General features: G+C 44.8%; 1 protein-coding gene and 1 long non-coding RNA gene across 3 annotated transcripts; both read right to left on the bottom strand.

Moving 5' to 3' along the window:
* Positions 1 to 10,712: 10,712 nt before the first annotated feature.
* Positions 10,713 to 11,193, bottom strand: LOC123073855 (uncharacterized). Its single transcript, XR_006435765.1, has 3 exons — positions 11,135 to 11,193; positions 10,955 to 11,056; positions 10,713 to 10,879 (listed from the first exon to the last, which is right to left on the bottom strand). It is a non-coding gene; the product is annotated as an uncharacterized lncRNA (long non-coding RNA).
* Positions 11,194 to 19,727: 8,534 nt separating this feature from the next.
* LOC123076984 (AP2/ERF and B3 domain-containing protein Os01g0141000) lies at positions 19,728 to 21,311 on the bottom strand. Of its 2 annotated transcripts, XM_044499158.1 has the most exons (2): positions 21,017 to 21,311; positions 19,728 to 20,926 (listed from the first exon to the last, which is right to left on the bottom strand). In XM_044499158.1, exons 1-2 carry the CDS (start codon positions 21,090 to 21,092, stop codon positions 20,022 to 20,024), a joined length of 981 nt encoding a protein of 326 aa, XP_044355093.1. In that variant the 5' UTR covers positions 21,093 to 21,311; the 3' UTR covers positions 19,728 to 20,021. The 2 variants fall into 2 exon arrangements, with proteins under 2 accessions (XP_044355093.1, XP_044355092.1); XM_044499157.1 differs by having other exon boundaries at positions 19,728 to 21,310.
* Between the last annotated feature and the right edge of the window lie 1,284 nt (positions 21,312 to 22,595).

Below are 22,595 nucleotides of genomic sequence, written 5' to 3'. Positions count from 1 at the left end.
AACGGGGTATGTCCTTCTCACCAATAATCTAAATCCACTTGGCAATTCCAACTTGGAGCACCTTCCCATAGCTTTGGCAGGTTTCAAAACCTGCCAAGTGGACAGTCTCCCATGGTAGGAAAAGAAAACCACGGCTAGCTAGTAGCTAACAGCTCCTTGTTTTTCTCTCAGGTGCTGCCACTTTGATGACGTGTCAAGATATTCCAGCTGCAAATGACACCAAACAAATTGCGGTACCTATCCGAGTTCATTAATCAATAAGACGTTGAGAAACTGATCAGTGCAGACAAAATTTACTTGGTGATGATACTAATTTCCTTCATTGGGAATTACCATCAATATCACAGTTATTTTGTGCATTTTACTTCATACATACAGTTTTACAAATTAAGTACACCTATCTCATGCGAATAACCGTTGTTATCCCATTTTGTGAAATTTCCCACACATAAAAAAATGCGGGTTCAACGCATCATCCTACAAATTAGTATACCTACAATTTTCTTTTGTCATTGTTCTCTAAAGTTGGAGTTGTGATTTCTAGTGCATGAGTGTTTCGTCAAAACCGTGAATTTGAAGTGTGGCCCAGCCTTTAGAAGCTAATACTGAGACGCACTTGCAGATAGCCCTTGTTTTACGTGTTAACCTTTATACATTGAAACACTCTCTAATATGTACAGTTTTTTTTAACAACTCTAATATGTACAGTTGATTGCTACCTTTTGTTATTAAAAGTTTTGATTGCACGTTTTCCAGGAAGCCATCTGTTCGCGAAAGCTGAGTGAGTATTAGTGTTGCTAAAATAATAAGACGCCCATGAAATGCATGAACTGTGCATGTGCGCAATGCGAAGCAGCTAGGACGTTGCCACAAGTTAACTCCAAACTCCCTAGACCTGGAAAATTTTCCTGTCAAAGTCTACTCTCCACATACGCTCCGAGTGGATTCCATGAACTTGACCAAACCAACACTGCGTCCGCAGCTAGCATGCGTTCTTGCATGCATGGACCAAAACCAATGGACGATCACCAGCTGCAGAATATATGCAACTTGCAGCAGGGGATATCATCATCAAGGTGATATTAAAATGAAAAAGGGTGTGCATTTTACAATTCTTATCTGTCCATGCATGCATCTGTGACGCCATCCACAGAATTTGCCTGCTGCCTAGTTCTATATGGAGCAGAGGTTCTTTGAATCTGCGTATGCTCCACATATGGTCACCAGAAACCTACTATAGTATTGTAGGTGCAAGTGGCAATAAGCTCCATTCTTTGAACCATACACATCGATCGATCATAAAGGTGATCGAATCGCTATGGCCAGCTAAGGGACAAGTTGGTTGTCCTTTGATCTGAACAGGATGCAAGTTGCAAGAGGTGGAATTGAGGGAGGCTGGATGGAGATGGAAACTTGAGCCAGCAACTTGTTGTGTCTGATACTGTGTGCTGCTGGTCCGAAACCATGGAAAAGGTTTTCCCTTGGAAACCCACAAGTGGCTCTCCATTCTAACAAAAATTGGACCTTACAAAGCGTTCTGTGGTGATCATGCTTTTCCCCTTGGCTTGAATGGGTCTAGAGACATAAATCCATGCATGAATCCACACCTAGTCCGATTCAAATTTCTTCCACTGTCACATCCTAGCCTAGGATATGCTCCGAATAGTGGCCAGACCGTGCTCGGCGATTAACCAGAGAAACCGGTCGTAGATGGGGTGCCTGATTTTTAGTCAATACGTATATATGTCTTTGTCGCAAAAATGAGGTGTCGTTCCTTAAGTACGGACTTTTAAGTAGACACATTGTAAAATTCACTCATTAGCAACTATTTGCACTTGCACATTTCATATTTAAAACAGGAATCATGTTTGTTGTGTATTAGAATGCTAGTACTTGCTCTCACAAAAAGAATGGCTACTTGCAATGCGCAAAAGGTAGACATGTTTGTGATGTACGCAAAATTATATATTGTTGGACAAAATATACCAACTATTTGTAGATGTGTGTACATGTTTTTTTTTTGGTAAAATCATGAATCTGTTTACATCTTGTTGGCAAAATTTTGGTAGTGGCCATACTTTTGTACAATGTGCACTGTAAAATTATTTCGAGTTATGCGGATGCCCATTCTTTTATGAAGGTGCAGGCATAAGCACCCATGTTCTTTACAGTATTCTCATCATTTGGGCTTTATGTATGGATAATATGAATTTATCATCAGGCCAGCTAGCTACACTTGCCTTAAAAGGGGAACTACTAAGTTTCAAGCTACATCGTGTATAACTAATGACCTGATTAGAAAATAAAATAGAACATATAAGAATCAAATGTTGAAGCATATATGCGTGTGTAGTTCCCATCGGAAACAAAAAAGTTGGTCCATGTATTTCTCAAAATTGATTTTCAATGTAATTGTATACCTTGCAATAAATATGTATTCTCTAAAAAAGCCTTAACTATGTGATTATATTAGATAGTATAATAATAATAATAATAATGATGATGATGATGATGATGATGATGATGATGATGATGATGATGATGATGATAATACTGATGATAATACTGATGATAATAATAACAGTACCAATGATATAAGAAAACATCAAGGACCTAGAGTGAAACCTAAGGGGAAAGAAAGCCAGTCGATCAGCTCCTTCCTTCCAAAATATAGCGCGTGTATTTATTTTTCCAAAAATTAAACTTCACAAAGTTTGACCAAGATTTTAGATAAAAATATGAACATAATACAAAATAAATATAACATAAAAATATATTTCACGACGTATCTAATGATATTTATTTTGTATTATATATGTACATAATTTCTATAAAAAACTTGGTCAAACATCTTATGAAACTTGACTTTTGAAAAAGGAAATCTATACACACTATATTTTGCTAGTGCAGACAGACATGTTCTTTCCTTCTTGATTTTTTCGACCACATTTGATGCAAAGGAGGGTTAGTTACTGAAGACTGTTGGCAAATGCTATAAAAAATTGCGGGTAAACTCTTGTATTACTCAACACACTGACCGTACAATCAGATTTGGCTAGCCCTAAAGAATGTTATCTCACTTGTTATTGAAAAAAATCAATGAAGTGCAAAACAATACAAGTAGTTACCAACTTTGCAGGAAAACATGCAAAATAGACATGAAAAAGGAGAAGAGGCGAAGCTAATTTGTTCCTCGAGTGCGTTGTATGGTAACCGGTGCATGGGCATGGCGGTAGGAAGATATTGCTGTTTTTTTTAACACAATACAGACGCAAGCGCTCATACATACGTGCATACACTCATCCCTATGAACGCACATACGCACATCCTACATGTATGAGCACCTTCGAGAGACTGAGCCGGCATATCATCTTGAGATTTACGAAGTCACCGTAGGCGCCTCGTCGTTGACGGGAACGTCTCCTCCCACTGAAAGCGCATCGCCGAAAATCCAGAAATAATGCGAGCACCAGGACTTGAATCCTGCTTGGCTGGGGATATCACTGTCCCTCTAACCATCCAACCACAGGTTGGTAGGAAGAGTTTGCTGCTGGCATCGTTCTGTTTTTTTTTCCTAACAATGATCGAGGAGGGAGGGGGGGTCCCACTACATGGTTCGATCGTAGTTGCTTATGTTATGTACTTGTAGATAATTTCGGCTTCATCAACTTAAATGAAATATGGCCGTGTGCGTTACGATTACACGAAAGCTGGGTGTTCCAGCCCCCTTTTCAGAAAAGGGTTAGGAATCTTCTTTATGTATGGTTTGGCGGGAATGGATGAGCACTTTGTTGCTTTCCTGCTCATTTTCGGATGCAGAGGACCGAGGCAGTGTTCTAATCTAATTTTTGTTTCCAGCAGGAGCAGGGTCCTCTCATCTAGTAGTAGTAGTATTGAAAGTTGGGTAGATAGTCTCATGTAAAATATGCATGCACACACACACACACACACACATTGCATTGCTAAAGAGACGCATGACATGATTGGCAAGACTATGCACATACGCACGCGGCCGGTGGAACCATTGACCGGCGACCGCGACCATTGATCGCCAAGAAAGATTTTGAGACGCCTGACTGCACGTGAAGCATTCATGGCCTTGTCGTGCGACCTTGCACGGGTTTTCATTGGCCAGCACACAAGAGACGACAAGGTAGGCAACAGGAGAGAGCCCCCCTCTCTCTCAGCACACACGCTTGACATGCAGCAAATTTGACAATTTTCACCTCGGGACGAAATCATTTCACAGAATGAACTGGGTGCGAAACTATTTCACTCCCCTGACCTTTTTGTGTAGCGCCCGCCACGCCGGCGCCACACCCTACTGTGCAGCGCCTAGCGCGGCGGCGTTGCACTCCTGTCCACCGTGGCAGCCCCTGGGCCCGCACCCAGCAGTGCAGCGCCTCCGGGCTAGGCGCCACACATGTAATGTGCAGCGCCTAGCGGCTAGGCGCTGCACTGTGACTTATCCAGCCACTTGGCTGGGCCCCCCTCCCCCACCCCCCCACACCACACACTCTCTCACTCTCTCCCCGAGCTTTGCCCCCTCTCCCACTCTCTCCCCCTCTCAAATCTTCTTTCAAATCTTGCAAATTTGAAGAATTTGTCCGTGGATTTCGAAGTCAAACCCTCCCTCAAGGTAATATTCTCCGATCCCCTTGTTTTGATCCAAGTAAAGTTCTCCCATTGCTCATTTGTTGCTAGTTTGGGGAAACCCTAGTTTTGTTTGGATCTAGAGATTTGCATGGAGATGTGAGATGTTTGTTTGCCAATTTCTATGATTAGGCTTTGTTAGTATGCTAGGGTTATTCTTATGGGTGTTCTTATGTTGGTGCTAGGGTTAGGTTTAGGGCTAGGGTTATGGTTAGGGTTATGGTTATGGTTAGGGTTAGGGTTATGGTTAGGGTTGGGTTGTTGTTTCATATATATATTAGGGTTTGTATCCCGTGTTAATCCTTGGATTAGTACTAATGGAAGCAATGTTACCTTGTGTTCTTTGAATGCTTATAGGGATGGGAAGAACATGTGTGTTTGTTCATCATGGGGACAAAGACGCCTTTTTGAAAGGCAATATAGAACCGGACCCGGATGAACTTGACATGGTGTTTGATAGTAGTCCTAGCTATGCGGAGCTCTTGCAACAAGTTAGGAAAGATTTGAATTGGATGGACCCTAGTGATATCATTGAGTTGGAGGGAAGGCATAATGTTGGTTTTGGAATGCACATCCGTTGGAAGAAAATGCGTGTCAACTCGGAGCAACGTTGGGTTGCATACAAGGAGATGGTGGCCGAATCACTAGACAAGGCTCTTGAGTTATTTGCAACGAAGAAGGTTGATTCAAGTTTGCATTTGGACTTGAACCGGAACCCCTCCCCTTTGGTTGCTAGTAGCCCCCCACCCTTGAAGCGAGATGAAATTGTTGAACCTCTTTTGACCCAAGAAGTGAGGCCAACATTGAGCCCGTATACAAACAACCAAGATGAATCTTTGCAAGAGGAAAATGATGAGTATGCGGACGATGACAATGAAGTTGATCTCCATGACAACAATGTGGGTGATCTCGACAAATATCATTTGCAAGAGACAATAGACCATTCCATCCCTTTTTCCCGTGCATATGCATCGGATTCGGATGACGATGGTCCCGATGAACAAGTTGATGCGGAGGGGTTCACGGTGAAGGAGGCCGAAGCTTTCGAGAAGGTATTTGGTCGGGATCATCAGACTACATTGTTCAAGGATGTTAGTCTCGCGGATGAAGCCGTGGTAGATGGTGGCCAATGTGTACCTCTTGGGGTTAGGCCAAGCTCTCACCGTGATTTGGTAGACGACTAGAACCGGATTGCTAAAGGTTCTAAGTTCGACAGCTTGTTGGAATTAAAGATGTGGCTCGACAACTACTCGGTTACGCATTATCGTCCACACAAGGTGGTGAAATCGGATGTCAATGTGCGCTACACGGTTGCATGTGCATGTGAAGATGAAATATGTCCGTGGATTGTGCGTGCAAGACCATGGAAAGGAGGTCCAACTTGGCATGTAGTGAGTTGTGTGCCAACTCACTTGTGCCAAGGCAAAAGGGTGGATGGCAAGATTGTGTCCAAAGACCACAAACAACTCACATCTGAGTTCATCGCTTACAGGCTCTCCAACTCAATATCCACACTTCCAACGATGAGCGTCCAACATGTCATTGATCTTGTGAAAGCCATCTTTCATTACAAGGTGAAATACGGCAAGGCATGGAAGGCGAAGCAAGCCGCATTTAAGATGTTGTATGGTACATGGGAGGAAGCATACAACCGAATCCCTAGGTTGTTGTTAGCCATGGCCGCGACAAACCCGGGCATGGTTCATGTGGTCGAGCCTCATGGGCACCAAACAACGGTTCATGAAGGAAGGAAAGTCAGAGTATTTGGCCGTGCTTTTTGGGCGTTCGAGCAATGTGTGAGGGCTTTCGAACATTGTAGGCCGGTCATCGCAATTGATGGCACGTTCTTGACCGGACAATACAAGGGCACCTTGTTGGTTGCGATAGCAAGTGATGCCAATAACCGGGTGTTGCCATTGGCATTTGCTTTGGTTGAGGTGGAAAACAATGACAACTGGGAGTGGTTTCTGCATCTTCTGAGGACGAAGGTGTTACCCGCTCAAAGGGAAATTTGTGTCATATCGGATCGGAATCAAGGAATTCTTAACGCGGTGGAGATTGACATTCCCGGGCATGCTCCGTTGCACCATCGATGGTGCATGAGGCACTTTTGTTCGAACTTCTATAGGGCATGTGGCCTTAAGGAGTTGGCCGATGATCTTCAAGATTGTTGTCTCGCTTTCTCCGATAAGCGCTTCGCCACTTTGTACAACAAATTGCTCGCACACAAAAAACTTGATCCCGGGGGTCAAGACTTTCTCAATAGGCACATTCAATACCGGAACAAGTGGGCACGTGCTTTTGATGAAGATGGCCGGAGATACGGTCAAATGACAAGCAATATGGCCGAATGCTTCAATAGGGTGCTCAAAGGTGCACGTGGATTACCCGTGACGGCAATAGTTCAATACACATTTGATAAGATGAATGCGTACTTTGTAAAGTACTCGATGGAAACCGATGCACAGATAGCGGGTGAGAACCCACGGAAGTACAAGTACAAGTTCCCACCCAAAGTTGATGAATGGTTGGTATTTCAATCACGGAAGGCGGACTCAGAAGAAGCTATATTATATGACAACGAAGAGTGGAAGTATGAAGTGAAAGAGCCAGGAGGAACCACAAACGATGGCCGGCAACATGGAGGTCGGGCTTTCAAGGTGTCGTTAACACAATGTGATTGCACTTGCGGGAGGCCATTGTTGCTTCATCTCCCATGCTCACACTTGTATACCGCCGGTCGCGTTAGGAATGTGGACATAAATCACCCACGCACCGTGAGGGAGTCGGAGTTCTCAATCATGACGGTCAAGAAAACATGGGCTCCCCGCTTTCACCCATACTTTGACCAATCACAATGGCCGGAGTATCATGGAGTTCAACTATGGCCGGATCCGGAGTTGAAGGTTGTTAAACAGGGTAGACGTAAGACAAAGCGTCTTAGAGGCGACATGGACGGATGGGGCCATGGTGGGCGCCGCGAAGCGGGCAACGACCAATTCCAAGAGCCTCGTGAGAGCTCCCGTTGTGGGGAGTGCAAAGGTCATGGCCACAACAAAAGAAAATGTACGAAACCAAGGAAAAGGTCCAAGAAAAATTATGCAAGCACAAGCCAACAAGGAGCTACACAAGGGAGCCAACCAAGTGGTAGCCAACCTAGTGGTAGCCAACCTAGTGGTAGCCAACAAGTGCCAAGCCAACCAAGTGGTAGCCAACCTAGTGGTAGCCAACAAGTGCCAAGGCAACCAAGTGGTAGCCAACAAGTGCCTAGCCAACCAAGTGTTAGCCAAAGAGGATCTAGGCAACAAAGAGGTCGGCAACTTGGACTTACAAGAGGCCATGGTGGTGGTAGAGCTCGTGGTGGTGGTCTAGGCCGTGGTGATGGTCTCGGCCTTGGTGATGGTCTTGGCCTTGGTGGTGGACTTGGCCGTGGTGATGGACAAGGGAAAGTTCGTTATAGAGGAATGTTTGGATACCTAGATGGACCGTTTCCGTATGTTCCTCACTAACTATAATGTATCATATGTTCTTGTTTTTTCATATGTTCTTCTTTTTCATATGTGCTTCCATTTGTTCTTATTGTCCTTACTAACCATTATGTTTCACTCATTGTAGGTATGGCGGCTTCCCAACCCAACAAACCAACGATGAAGGAGGATGGCGAAGATGAGATGGCGGGATGGTGGGAGAAGGCTGCGAAGAAGCTTAGAGAGGAGGATGCAGCCAAGCTAAAGAAGAAGAAGGAAGAGGAGCTTGAGAAGGAGAGGAAGCGAAAACAGACTGCGGCAAATGCGATGCGCGCTAGGGAGCAAGCGTTGATGAGGAAAGTTGAGGAGGCACAGAAGAAGCGTCAACAGGATTTTGAAGAAAGAACCATGAAGCTTTGGGCAATTGCAGCTGAAAAAGAAGAGAGGGACAATCAGATATTCATGGAGAGGGTGGTTAAGGAGGCTCACCTTATAAGAAAAAGGGAGGAGGAAGAGGAAGAAGAGAGGAAGAAGAAGAAGGGAAAGGGGCCTTGCTCTACGCAATAGAGCTATGTCATCCTCTTCGATTTGGTTGTGAACTACTATGTCTCCTCTTCGATTTGGTTGTGAACTACTATGTGCCGTGAACTACTATGTCTCCTCCTCGATTTTGTTGTAAGAACTACTATGTGCCGTGAACTACTATGTCTCCTCCTCGATTTGGTTGTAAGAACTACTATGTGTCGTGAAGTACTATGTGTTATGAACTACTATGTGTCGTGAAGTACTTCGTGCATATGTTCTTTTCACATTTGTTTGCTTGCTACGTATCAATCCTACTTCACATCTGGGCGCTGCAATCTACAGTTGTTACTTACTATGTTTGCATATGCTAAAAAATTCACTAAGTCCAAGTGCAACGCCTAGCATCTGGGCGCTGCAATCTACCGTGTGGCGCCTAGCTGCTAGGCGCTGCACAGGTCTGTAGCTATCCAGACAGCAACAAAAGGTATGGCAAGTTACAGACCTGTGCAGCGCCTAGCCTGGAGGCGCCACACTCTACAGTGCAGCGCCTGGCAGCTAGGCGTTGCACAGTAGAGTGTGGCGCCTCCAGGCTAGGCGCTGCACAGGTCTGTAGCTATCCAGACAGCAACAGAAGGTATGGCAAGTTACAGACCTGTGCAGCGCCTAGCCTGGAGGCGCCACACTCTACAGTGCAGCGCCTGGCAGCTAGGCGTTGCACAGTATAGTGTGGCGCCCCCGAGCTAGGTGCTGCACAAACACTTAGCGAATTTTTTGCCTCAAACTGGAGGCCTACCTTCTGTGGATCTCTGGATAGCTACAGACCTGTGCAGCGCCTAGCCTGGAGGCGCCACACTCTACAGTGCAGCGCCCGGCAGCTAGGCGTTGCACAGTAGAGTGTGGCGCCTCCAGGCTAGGCGCTGCACAGGTCTGTAGCTATCCAGACAGCAACAGAAGGTATGGCAAGTTACAGACCTGTGCAGCGCCTAGCCTGGAGGCACCACACTCTACAGTGCAGCGCCTGGCAGCTAGGCGTTGCACAGTATAGTGTGGCGCCCCCGAGCTAGGCGCTGCACAAACACTTAGTGAATTTTTTGCCTCAAACTGGAGGCCTACCTTCTGTGGCTCTCTGGATAGCTACAGACCTGTGCAGCGCCTAGCCTGGAGGCGCCACACTCTACAGTGCAGCGCCCGACAGCTAGGCGTTGCACAGTAGAGTGTGGCGCCTCCAGGCTAGGCGCTGCACAGGTCTGTAGCTATCCAGACAGCAACAGAAGGTATGGCAAGTTACAGACCTGTGCAGCGCCTAGCCTGGAGGCGCCACACTCTACAGTGCAGCGCCTGGCATCTAGGCGTTGCACAGTATAGTGTGGCGCCTCCAGGCTAGGCGCTGCACAAACACTTAGCGAATTTTTTTGCCTCAAACTGGAGGCGCCACACTCTACTGGGTCATTTTCAGCCACAGTTCAACAATTCGTATAATAAACATTAAGGTTCAAAAAGGGTACACCACAGACATCATTTCTTAGAAAGGACCATCACAATAAGTTCAAGTTTAACATAGAGCTACCACCACTCCAAGTTCAACGACATAACAAATTCCACATTACTAATAGCTACGACCACTCCAAGTTCAACGACATAACAAATTCCACTCTAAGTTCAACATTATAAAAAAAAGACGATGACTAGTGCTTTCCGCGCTTGCTGGCTCCTCCCCCCCTCTTGACGCTTATCTTCTTCACCTTCCTAGGAAGAGGAACCCGCTCCGGCTCCGGCTTCGGCTCCGGTTCGTCCATGTCATCTACATAGTCATCCAAATAGTCATCCAAAGCCGCCATCCGCGAGGTGCCGACCGTCCTTTTGCCTCTTTGGCCTCTTTGGGTGAAGTCTTCAGGTGTGTACTTGTTGATTCCCGTCCTAGGCTTCAACTCGTATGCAGACCGAGCCTGGTACGTCCCCACGGTCATATCATCAGCAACCTATGCATCAACAGAAAGATATGGAAAGACCGTGTGTGAGGATATAGTTAGCAATGCATCAACAAATGGATATATATCGTCATGACATACCTCTTGGGTGACCACACCCACGTCCTCATCCTCGAAAGGTTCACCATGGCCCTGCCCCAAAGCGGGATCTAATGGTGTCGCCGACCTAGACCGTTCTGGTGATACATAATCGGGGTCACAACAACCGAAAAGGTTTGATAGCCGCCTTAAATTTTGGCCCTGGCGCTGCAACATGTACAAGTGAATGAGACATGGAATGTAGCAACAAATGTTAAGTGCTAGTTTGAAGGAGATGTGAACCTTAATGAATGCTCGAAGTGCACCTTCCCCATCGCTTTTGCCAGCCGGGATTGTTTCCAGAATAGTCACGGTCTCATCAGCTGCTTTCTTGATCTGGGCACGCTATGAACAGAAACGGTATCAAAGTGTTAGGCAAGCTAAGATGTGAATAGTGCGAATGGAAAAGCAAAAAGGGCTAACCACAAAGTTCATCATTGGAGTTGAAGGGATCACTGAGTTGCCTTTCCTGACTAATGCGTTGTACTGGTGCTGGGCTACCTCATCAAAAACGGTGGGTTCTTCCAGAATCTCCTCAGCATACGCCGGCTTGCATACCTCCACGCGGGTACTTGCAAGAAACCATGTGAGATAGTTGTTGAACGCGATCGGGCAGTGCTCACGAAGCTGGGCTCGTTTTCCAGCCCTTGCTTGCTCCACACTAAGAGCGAACTGCACGACATACTTCCTGTGATGCTTGGCCCAATCCTTGATCTTCCGCTGCTTTTTCCTATCCAACCTGCAAGTTAGAAACAGAATATTAGCATCATCGAAACCGTCGAGAAGCTGCTAAGTGCTCAAGGTTAATTATATCTTACGCGTGTAGCAACTTGTCCGTGTCCTCCCACTCCGGCGGGTGTGGCTGGAACAAACCAAACTGGCGGAACACCCGATGTGGCAGGTGAAGCTCAACCGCCCAGTTGCATATCAGTGGGCACCGCATATGCCAGAGATCCCTATCCCTAGTGCACATCGGATTCAGCCTGAACTCTATAGGGTTACCAAAACTCTCTCCTTTTCCATACGGCTCCCATTCCACCTGCAAAATGGGATTGAATGCAAAATTGATATCGAGTTACGATACAAGCATGATAATCACTTATGCAATGTCGGTTCACCTGCTCAGGCGTGATCGCGTCCAGCTCGCTCTTGTACAACTTGTACATTACCGAGGGATCATCTGTCATCTCATTTAACACATCCCACTTGTAAGCCCAAGTGGGGAGCCGTAGTGGGTCGTCTTTGTCGTCCCAATCCTCGTACTTCACGGTCTTCGGTCGTCCAACCGGCAAACGCTCCCAGCTCCATATGGAAAGTGCGAGCAGACAACCACCAATACCTCCAGTGTGCCTACAACAGGCTTCGTCCAACTGCACATAAAAGAGAACATGGTCAAATTTGCCGCAAGAGTGCATTGATAATGTATCAATGAAGTGAAAAGGAAACAACTTCATACCTGTCGATACAAGTAAGCCAGTGTCGCCGAACCCCAACTCCATTTGCTATCGAAGACGGTCAACGCCTTCAGCCACATCCATGGAGCATTCTTGCATGTGCCATCAGCAAACATAGTCTTGGATATCACGTACCACATGTAGACACGAGCATATGTCTTCACCATGTCCTCATTAGCATCCTCAGGGAAAGTACTGAAGTTTGATGATATCCACGTGAAAGTAGCGCCCGCTGCGACTCTTTCCTTCTTCTTATCTTCTGCTTCTGGTTCCCGAGGCTTCGGAGGAACCATACCGATAAGGGCATGCATCTGCGCGCGCCACCCATCAGAATCGGTGTTCATACATAAAGGATTGCCATCGATAGGAAGACCGGTGATCATAGCAATATCCTGCAGCGTCACGGTCATCTCCCCGGTCCGAAGATGGAAAGTGTGTGTCTCCGGCCTCCAATGATCAATAAGCGCGGTGAGTGCTGCAGCATTGTTGGGTGGCGTCGACCGGCGGACCAACTGAATGAAAGGGAGAAGTCCTGCCTCCCTTACATACGGTGTGTACCGCTCATCATAGCGCATCCATCCAAGGGTGATCCCGTGAGACCGAAGCTTCAGAGGTGCAAGCTCCTACAAACAAACAAATCATAACATTACATATGGGGCATTTGTGTTTGAAAAAAATACGAAATTCATAACACCGGCCACTTTCAGTATTACCCGCTGCTCCACCGACATAGCGTACGACCGGTGTTGTTTGTCCCAATGATCATCGAGAAGCCAAACCATCCTAACAATTTCAACAAAGCATTCTTGTCAACACGATTATCTTTTCAATTCAAAAAAACTAAAGTAGGCCTACTACATGCAAGATTCAAAGCATATGTATCCAAAGCATTTTTCTCAATACGAGTATAATTCAAAGCATATGTATCCAAAACTAAACTAGGCCTACTTCATACAAATAACTTTTCCATAGAAATAACATGTCAATCTATATATCCAACCATATCTTTTCAATAAAATAAAATACACTAGGGTTCCACAAATCAAACAAACAAGGGTTGTAATACATGCAAATTTCTAATACATGCAAGATTCATATCTAATCAAATCAAACAAGGATTCCCCAAATCTTCGAAATACCATATTTTTGTATGGATAGAAAGAAGGGGATCGGAGGAGAGTACCTTCTAGGATGGATTGGTGAAGAAATGCACGGATCAAATCGTCCGATCTTAAGGATTTGGGAGAGGGGATTGAGAGGGGGAGAGGAGGAAGCCGCCCGGCGCTGTTCTGTAACTCCTGGAACGAATGGGTGGGGTGGGGGGAGGGGGAGCGGGCGGCTGCCATCTAAGTCACAGTGCAGCGCCTACGGGCTAGGCGCTGCACATTACATGTGTGGCGCCTACCTCGTAGGCGCTGCACTGCTGGGTCCGGGGCCCAGGGATGCCACGGTGGACTTGAGTGCAACGCCCCCGAGCTAGGCGCTGCACCGTTGGGTGTGGCGCCGGCGTGGCGGGCGCTGCACAAAAAGGTCAGGGGAGTGAAATAGTTTCACGGTCAGTTCATTCTGTGAATTGATTTCGTTCCGATGTCAAAATTGTCAAATTTGCCTTGACATGCACACAGGAGTAGTAGTAATACTAGCTGCCTGTACGTTTTGGGCATGGATTGCCTGGCCGCATTGGTGAATATGCACCGGTAGTGCATAAATGTTCTGAGCAAGCATTGGTGAGGTGGCCAGAGCCCAGACATGACGATGCATGCATGAGAGTATTGGCCTAGCATTTGCCTAGAATAGGATGTACTAACAGAGGTGAGTAAACGTTTTCCTCTTTTCTCCGAAAGCAAGACTTAAGGGGTTATTTGATTTGAGACTAAGTTTGTCAACTGTTGTCACATTTAAGATTAGACAAATTTGACCAACTTAGATGGGTGTTTGGTTCAAGCATCACTTTAGGCAAGCCACACTAGGGTCGCACATCACATACACTTAAAAAGTGTGGCAAAATTCCCGTAGGCTTGCCAACTTGTTGCTCTCATTCTAAAGAACTTTACTTTAGACAAGTTTAACAACATTATGTGGCTAAGTCTGGCATTGCTAGCCTCAGAAAAAGAAGCTCATATTGTTCTTTTGCGAGGGTGAAATAGTTTTATTCCATAGGTGCAGCGTTACCAGCTGGCAAAAGCTCAGCGATACAAGGTGGGCAATTATGTAGCCAGCACGATGTGCTACACTCTACTCTCCCGAAATTTGCCAGACGATCTACTACTCTGTTTTGGTCTCTTGTAATTTTCATAGGAATAAACTCTCTACCAACTAAGAGAAACTTAATCTCCAAAACTGAACTACTATATGCCGATCGATCAAGAATATCGGAGGACAGCGAAAGCGCCATCGAAGAGTCGGACTGCATAACCACCGGAAGATCTGGTCGCTCCAAGGTAAGCGTGAGCCCCTCTCTTATTGCATGTAACTCCGCTTCGAGAGCCACATTGCAAAAAAAGAGGCATCTATAAGCAGCGAAAATTATGCTTCCATCGGACTGTACGAGCACCATCCCTGATCCCGCTGACCCATTCGAAAAAAACGAGCCATCAACCAGAAGGGCGCATATTCACTAATCGTCTCATGCACTTTTGCCAATACTACATCACTGTTGTCTTTTTTGCAAATAACATAGTCGTGGCCCGCGTGTCTCGTCCTGCCGTCCCGGCCCTCGCCTCACTCCTCAATCCTCACTCCCCAGAATCCCAAAATCCCTTCATCGCAGTCGCCCCTTGCCTCACTCGCCTCGCCCGTGGCTCGCCGTCGCCAGCTCTTCATGGCATGGGGGTCACCCCTATTACAGAAATAGTCTTTCGTGCCGTTTTTTATACTGCCTTCGTCCGAGAAACCTCAGCTTTTTCGGACGGAGGGAGTATAAAGGAAACGCGTCATTCCGTTCCCCAACGGTTCTCCTCGTGCACTGCCCCGACTGTGGGCGCAAGGCAAGGTGAAGTGTCTCTCTCTCTTGCTCTTATGCACGCAGGAGTGTAGTACTGCTCGTGTACATTATTAGCAGGCCGCATTGGTGAACACGGAGCATGGATGAAAGTGAGAAGGGCAAGTAGGTTGTCGTATTGGCCTAGTACTGCTCCAAAAGTGGAGATGGCCTATATTGGCCAAACCTAGATAGATGAGAGTAAAATATGTCTCAGTGTAGTACCAAAAGCAGCATGGCATGGCCTGTGACCGTACGCACGGAAGACGCCACCACCTATACATATGGATAGGTAGTACAACTGTACTGCTAGTAGATCGACGCAGTGACTGTGACCGCGGTACATCCTCTTGAATTTTTCTGTCCGCCGCTGTAGCTACAGTGAGTCTGAGCCCTTGTCGTATACGCCCGTCTGGTACTTATCAGAAAAGGACAAGCCTGACCCACACTAATTGCTACGTGTACACCGTCCCATTACTCCAGCGGTCAGTCCTGCGAGACACTTACATAACGTACCGGTAGCTGCTGAGATTCATGTCATCCTGTGGGAGGGGAGAGCAGTGTGCTTCTTTTTTTCTCTTATACTCCCTCCATTCCACAATATAGTGCCCCCGCGCTCTCGGAATCAAAGTTTGACCGTAAATTTAACCAACGAGACCGACTGCGGCGGAAGCAAAAATTATATCACCGAATTCATATTGAAAATACGAATTCAATGGTATATTTTTTGTTCCGGCCGCAGTCGGTCTCGGTAGTTAAATTTATGGTCAAACTTGAATCTCAGGAAATGCGGGCGCACTACATTATGAAATGAAGGGAGTATATGCTCAATTGAGTAGCAGTAAACGACGGCGAAAAAAAGAAAAGAGAAATGGTAAATGCTACTCCCTCTGATCCCATATTAATTAGTAGTACAACATCTATACAATGTGAGCAAGACAATGTATAGAGGCTGCGCCAACTAATTTGGATAGGAGAAGTAGTAAAAACACATTGACGCAGTTGGTTCAACTACATATGTGTTTATGCACAGTTTGTTTGAATGTCTTTTATCTGAAATATTTTTTTCTTTGAACCATAGACGGGTACCAGAGCTTGTATCAATCATAAAGTGGTAACAGTGTGCTGCTTTCAACAAGACTCGAAAGAAAGGAAAATACAAACATGTCCCTATTTCTTTTAGAACGTACCCTAAATTGAGTTCAAAATCGGGTCCAAATTGCATCCTCTGCTCATATACACCCTTGACATCACCGACACCACTTGGGATGGCAAGATCGCCGCCACGCCATAGCAAATTGGAGCCAAAAAAAGGGTTTGGTGGACTCCATGCCTAAACAGCTCTGCCTCCTATAAAGGCTCCATATTTGGAGAAAGAAGATGAGCGGGCGCCGATGAGCTGCGGGCATCGATGATCCAATAGGCCACCCTTTGGCCAGAAGATACACTAGAGATGCATTGAAGACCGACTTTCGATTGCCACTTGCCGAAGACCACAACAAGTGTTTTAGTTCCTCTGCAATCGCCGATGTAGGTGAGTTACTCTCCAGTCGCCAGGATCTCGAGTTCCACCTCCCAGGAAGGCCCTGACCTAGCGAGCTTATTTAGGGAAACACCGGTTTTGCTTCCTCAGGTTGCACACAGTAGGAAGGCCACTGATAGTCACCGCGCACAGCTCAAATACGACGATGGCATGCTCCCACTCCAACATGACAATATATGCCCTAAATGCAAGACTCTGGCTAGACCTGATATGTACACATCTTACCCGTGCTCCTTTTCCTTCTCTTCGCCGGCAAGCAGAGCAGATAGGGAATTGGGTCGACCACTGTACATAAGTGACTCTCAACGGGGAACCCTAGAGGAGAAGAGATAAGGAGCAAAAAGAACACTTAGCCTATGATCGAAGCGGGTTCTAAACTATGGAACCTACAAAGTGAAACATTCTTTTCCAACAAATTGAAATGATCTGACGAAAATCGCGTGTACAACGTCTACGCAATAATTTAAATCCCGGTTATCACGGTGAGGTCCAACCTTTTATGCTAACTATAGTGGAAGCTAATATGAATCCCTATTAATATTTCGATGCAATAAAATGATTGAGACCACATGAGTTGCAGAATTCTCCCATCTTTGTGAGAGGAACATGTACCGCTTTGTTAGAACACCACTAACTAACAAGATAACTGCAGATATAAGAGACCATAACAAAAACAATAATTGTTTCACCACAAACATCCTTAATTAAGAAATATATGGCCGTTGAAGCCGAAAAAATGAGGACTTTTCATCGTTTTTCTCATAATCTAGGCCTATATAATAGATGTAAATGTGCCTTTTCATGAAGTTAAATAACTATATGGATGTTGAAGCAGAAAACATGAGGTATTTTCACGATTTTTCTCATAATCTAAGCCTATATAATAGATGTAAATGTGTCTTTTCATGAAGTTAAATATCTATATGGATGTTGAAGCAGAAAAAATGAGGTCTTTTCAGGGGTTTTTTCATGTCTTAATCTCTATGGGTGTTGGAAGTGAAAGGATGCCAAGATATTTCACCAGTTGAAGCTGGGATGTTTCATTGTACGTATATGCCTTTTTATTTTGTGCCATTTGTAGCTTCTGTGTGTCATAGATCAAGGGTCCAAGTGGTGTCTAGCTTGTCTATAACTGTGGCCCTATTATTGATGCTGCATTGCGGGTCCTGCATACAACATCCCAGCAATATCTGTGTAGACTTAAGCTTAACTGAATGCAATGTTGAGTGAGTACAATGAACCTACCTAGTAGTTCCTGCTCATGCAAGTTGGCTGCTGTTATTGCATATCGATCTGCAAGTTGCCTAGCTAAATAGCAAATTAAAGTGGGCGTACAATATTACTATGAATTGGTCCCCATCCTTTCCTTAAAAAATATATATACCACTTGTGGATTGGTATTTAAATTTTTTTTGATAGTCAGCAATCATGACATGTCCATTTAGCAATGGGTACGATCTCTACCATATTGTCTCCAATATAACTCAGACTGTTTGTTGAGATATTTATGACTCCTGGATGTTAACATATCTTCAGATCACATAATTGACACATATATTGGAATAAAGCAGAGATGTGACATCTATCTGAAACAACATAATGGAGCCTATCTAAGTATAGATACAAAGAAAAATACTTGTGTGATCGTTTCGGACACATTTGTGTATCAAAAGATCCTCAAAAGCCATATTTGTCTGCAAAACATGATTGACCATGTGCAACCGTAAAAGAAAGCACAGAAATATGACCAACTGTGCATGCACAATACAGAAAATTAACCGGCTGCAACTACAACAAACCTTGTTGCTTTTGTCCAATGTACTTGATTATGGTTTGTTCATTTTTTGCATGTGAACATATTATAACATGAGTACATCCATGACTTCAGTACATTATTCTAAATTTATAGTGTGTGTAAATTAAACTTTGTTCATGCATCTATTAAAATAAGAAAATGACATTTAATCAGCACGGTGTGTTACTTAGGCCAAGAATGCTAAATTTAAAGCAGAGATAGAAGCTTTCATATATTGATGTGAAATACCTTGATCAGAAATTTAAGTGAGGTTCTTATGAAATAAGTAGATACGAATAACTGACCTAGCTAGGTTCCTACTTACTACCCATTGTTCTAGTCTCTGTTAGATAAGGTTATTTGCATGAAAATCATTTATAGAAAAACAGTACTTCACATATCATGTTTTAAAGCACATACATGCCTTTCCCGCAAAAAATCATATACATACCTCTTGGATACCAGGTATATATTACTTCTTACAAAACATGAGAAAGCAATGGAGAAATTTAGCTATGTGAGCGAACTAATCAAGTCAACTATAACACAATCCAAGACCAACAACAATTAAAATCAAATATATTACTTCTTACTTGTATGCATGCAAACACAGATGGTATTCAATCTTTTTTTCTTCGAATAAATCTCTTATGGCTCAGTTTTAGGTAGTCATCAATATACTTCTCCGCAGTCGTATATATGCTGTTTACACTAAAACAAATCTGCTCAATAACAATGTGGTCAGATTGTTACATAACTCAAAGCTCAGAAACAAAGTAGGGATTCATATAAACCTAAGTGTCCCTTAGTAGTATATTCATAGTTTGGTAAAGCTTCTGATCATTTTAAAGAAGTGCAGTAGATTGATGTAATATTATAATTTCAACAAACAAATTGAGACTATAAATTAAGCTAGCAAGATCTTAAACAATAGGGTGAGTGAGATGTTCAATCATATCCAAGATCCACTGAAGCAAGATATAGCAACATATGCCAAAAATGAATGCAAATGAAGATAAAACTGACAAATTTAGCCATGTGAGTGTAACACAATCCATGACCTGCAGCAAGCAATTCAATTATTTGTCATGTGTAAGCTCTCAATGCCCATAATTTTCCACGCATGTATGGAAAATACTGATTTAGCAATGGTTTCTTATTGCTTGCTTATGTACTTGCTGAAGGATATCAATTGGAGTAGTGAACAAATCTTCATTGAAACATACAGGAAACACATCTCTTAATTAGATGGCAGAATGGAATTTATTGATGTGTCAAGGTGATAGTACATATATAGATATATATATGCAACAACATCGTAGGATTATTATGATCTGTCTAGCTAGAATTCCTAGTGGTGTACACACACATAATTACATACAACTCATTCTGCAATTGGACTTAAGAACGAGTTCTACGCAAAATTCAGGAATAAAATTATTCTAATTCACAAACAGATCAACATATATCATGCATGTAACAACGAGAAGAAAGAGGGAGGAGAACCGGAGAGGAATATAGAGCTGTATGTGCAGATGCTATAAGACGATGGCACCTAGGGCAGGAGAGTGCTGGCTGTGTGCCACGCATTGCCTCTTGAACAACTCCTGCTCCGCTGGCGCTGCTCGCCCCCTCTTCTCTCCGGCGATGTCGACGCCAAACAGCCTCACGACACGGACTTGTTCTCCATTAGCTGCCTCTGCCACAGGCGGCGACGCCGTTGCGGCGCCGCCGTCAGCGGGGCAGCTCGCCATCGTCTTGTTCTTCTTGCAGTCGATGAAGAACTGCTTCTCCTGACCGTATGCCGAGCACGAGAACACGATGGAGTCGCCGGCACCGAGGCCCTTCTCCCGGACGAAGCGGCTCCAACCCTTGGTGAGGACGTAGCTCTGGCTGCTGTTCCAGTACGAGTACCGGAACCTCCACACTTTCCCCTCGCCGTCCTCGAAGTTGAGCAGCACCCCCTTGCCGGTGGTGGTCGTCGTCTCCGGCGTGCGCTTCAGGGGGAAGTGCTTCTCGGCGTGCTGCTTCGGCACCACGAGGCGGTTGAGCTTGCCGACGTCGCTCGGGGTCACGGCCTTCTCGAAGAGGGGCTCCCGTGCCCACGACGGCGTCGGCTGCGGGCGGGCCCCCATGCCGCGGCCGCGCCGCAAGCCCTGGCGGAGCTCGTCGGCGTAGGTGTGCTTCCGGAGCATGTCGACGATCTCGGCCTTGGAGTGCGCCGCCAGGAAGGCGAGCTCCGCCTCTGCGGCCGCGGAGGGGAAGTTGGTGGCGGCCTCGCGGCCCCGGTACCGGAGCGCTGCCACGTCGTAGGCGCGCGCCGCAGAGTCCTCGTCCGGGAACGTGCCGAGCCAGACGCGAGCGTGGCGCTCGTAGATCTGGGCGCCCCACCGCCCGTTGGGCTGCGGCACAACCCCCTTGAACCGCGACGACGCCGACTGCGCCGATGCCGACCGCGAGGTCACCGACTCGTCGGCGATGGCGACAGGTAGGCTCGGCGCAGTCGGCGGCCGTCCGCCGACGCCTGACTCCGTCGTGGCTGTGGACACGGCCCCGGAAGAGTACTGGGAGGAGTGTTCCCCCGTGGAGCTCAGGATCTCCACCCCCATGGCTGGTTGCTTTTCTGTGGCTGGTTTCTTGGCCTGGTGTTCTCTGGTGTGTGTGTCTGTGTGCTTGTGTGGGCTTTGCTGCTAGCTAATCCAAGCCAGGTACATATGGAAATAATGATGTGCTGTTTTTCTTGTGTTGTGGGTGTTTACAGGTTAAGATCGATGAGATGCTGTTCTAGCTAGGGTTGGAGACAATATGATGAGGTGGTTGATGTGGGGTGTGTACACATGTGTTGGCGGTGTATATATAGATAATGTGGTGTTTCTATTTTGGATGGATGCATTTACATGTGTACACGTATTTTGTGGAAGTGGAGTGATATGCTGGCGGCATATTTAGTTTGTGATGGTTAATTTGAAGTGATGGTGGAGATTTTCATGTTTGCACCCTCCAAAAGGTCCATATTACATGTGGTTTTCTAGCGTGTTGTAAGTGGGAGCTAGATATTATTTTATTTTAGCAACTTGGATGTTGATGTATTGGTTTACGATTCAATGTACTTGATGCATGTAGTACAACATGATGTCTGTCTATAACCCACAGGAATGAGTAAATTGTGCATTAAGAATATAATTTTGGTACATTTATATAATGTGCTGGTTTGTTTAAATTCTCATACGTAATGCACAATTAATACAGCAGCTCTGTTACAATAATAACGTCTCGTCGAAATTCTGTATGTGTTGATCGCGATTCCCTGAAAAACTATTTGGATTTTCTTAGACATAAATTGTACCATAGATTTCCTACAATAATAGTTCTTAGAAAGCCAAAAGAAAATGTTTGCCAATCTAAAATAATAGTTTTAAAATTATTTTGTAATTATTTATGTGACAATTCATACAAATATGATTGGTCATAGTCATGCATCCGAGAATGTGAAAAACATATATATCATACATTTTAGTAAACACTGAGTAGTTTTCTCCATTTTTTCCTTCCTTCTTATTAGTCATGCACTTTGTTCTTTCTTGCTAGGACCTTCCTTGGATCTTCCTGGTCTAGAATGAACATGCTTTCACACCTTCACACTATCGATGAATAAAAATATTGATTTGTCTTAAATCTAACCATTTTCAATACATGCTCTCGGCGAGCTAATTTAGTTATTGCAATATTGTTACTATTATAATATTATCTCATTTTGAAATTACTAAATAGATAGATAAATTATTACTTGCTTGAGTTTACTATAAAATTTTATTTTTGGGCATGTGTCAGATTATCTCCTCTTTTATAGTTTGGAAAAAAATATTAGGACTTGCGCACCAAAAAGATGAACATAAGGAACTAAAACTACATTTTCCCTTACAATCCAACACTTTATTTTTGTTTGAAAAGAAAATCTTTCTAAAGAAGAAAAGAAATTTGAATTAAATATAATTTATATAATATTTCAACAACGTGACTCAGCTTTTGTTGCATGTAAATTTATTTTTGCATGGTTAAGATACGAACTATAATTCAATTATCTGGTTGACTGATTCAGCCCTTGTTGTGTA

The sequence above is a fragment of the Triticum aestivum genome, chromosome 3D (genome assembly GCF_018294505.1).
Source record: "Triticum aestivum cultivar Chinese Spring chromosome 3D, IWGSC CS RefSeq v2.1, whole genome shotgun sequence".
NCBI lineage: Eukaryota > Viridiplantae > Streptophyta > Magnoliopsida > Poales > Poaceae > Triticum > Triticum aestivum.
This window is presented reverse-complemented; position numbering and strand designations above follow the sequence as displayed.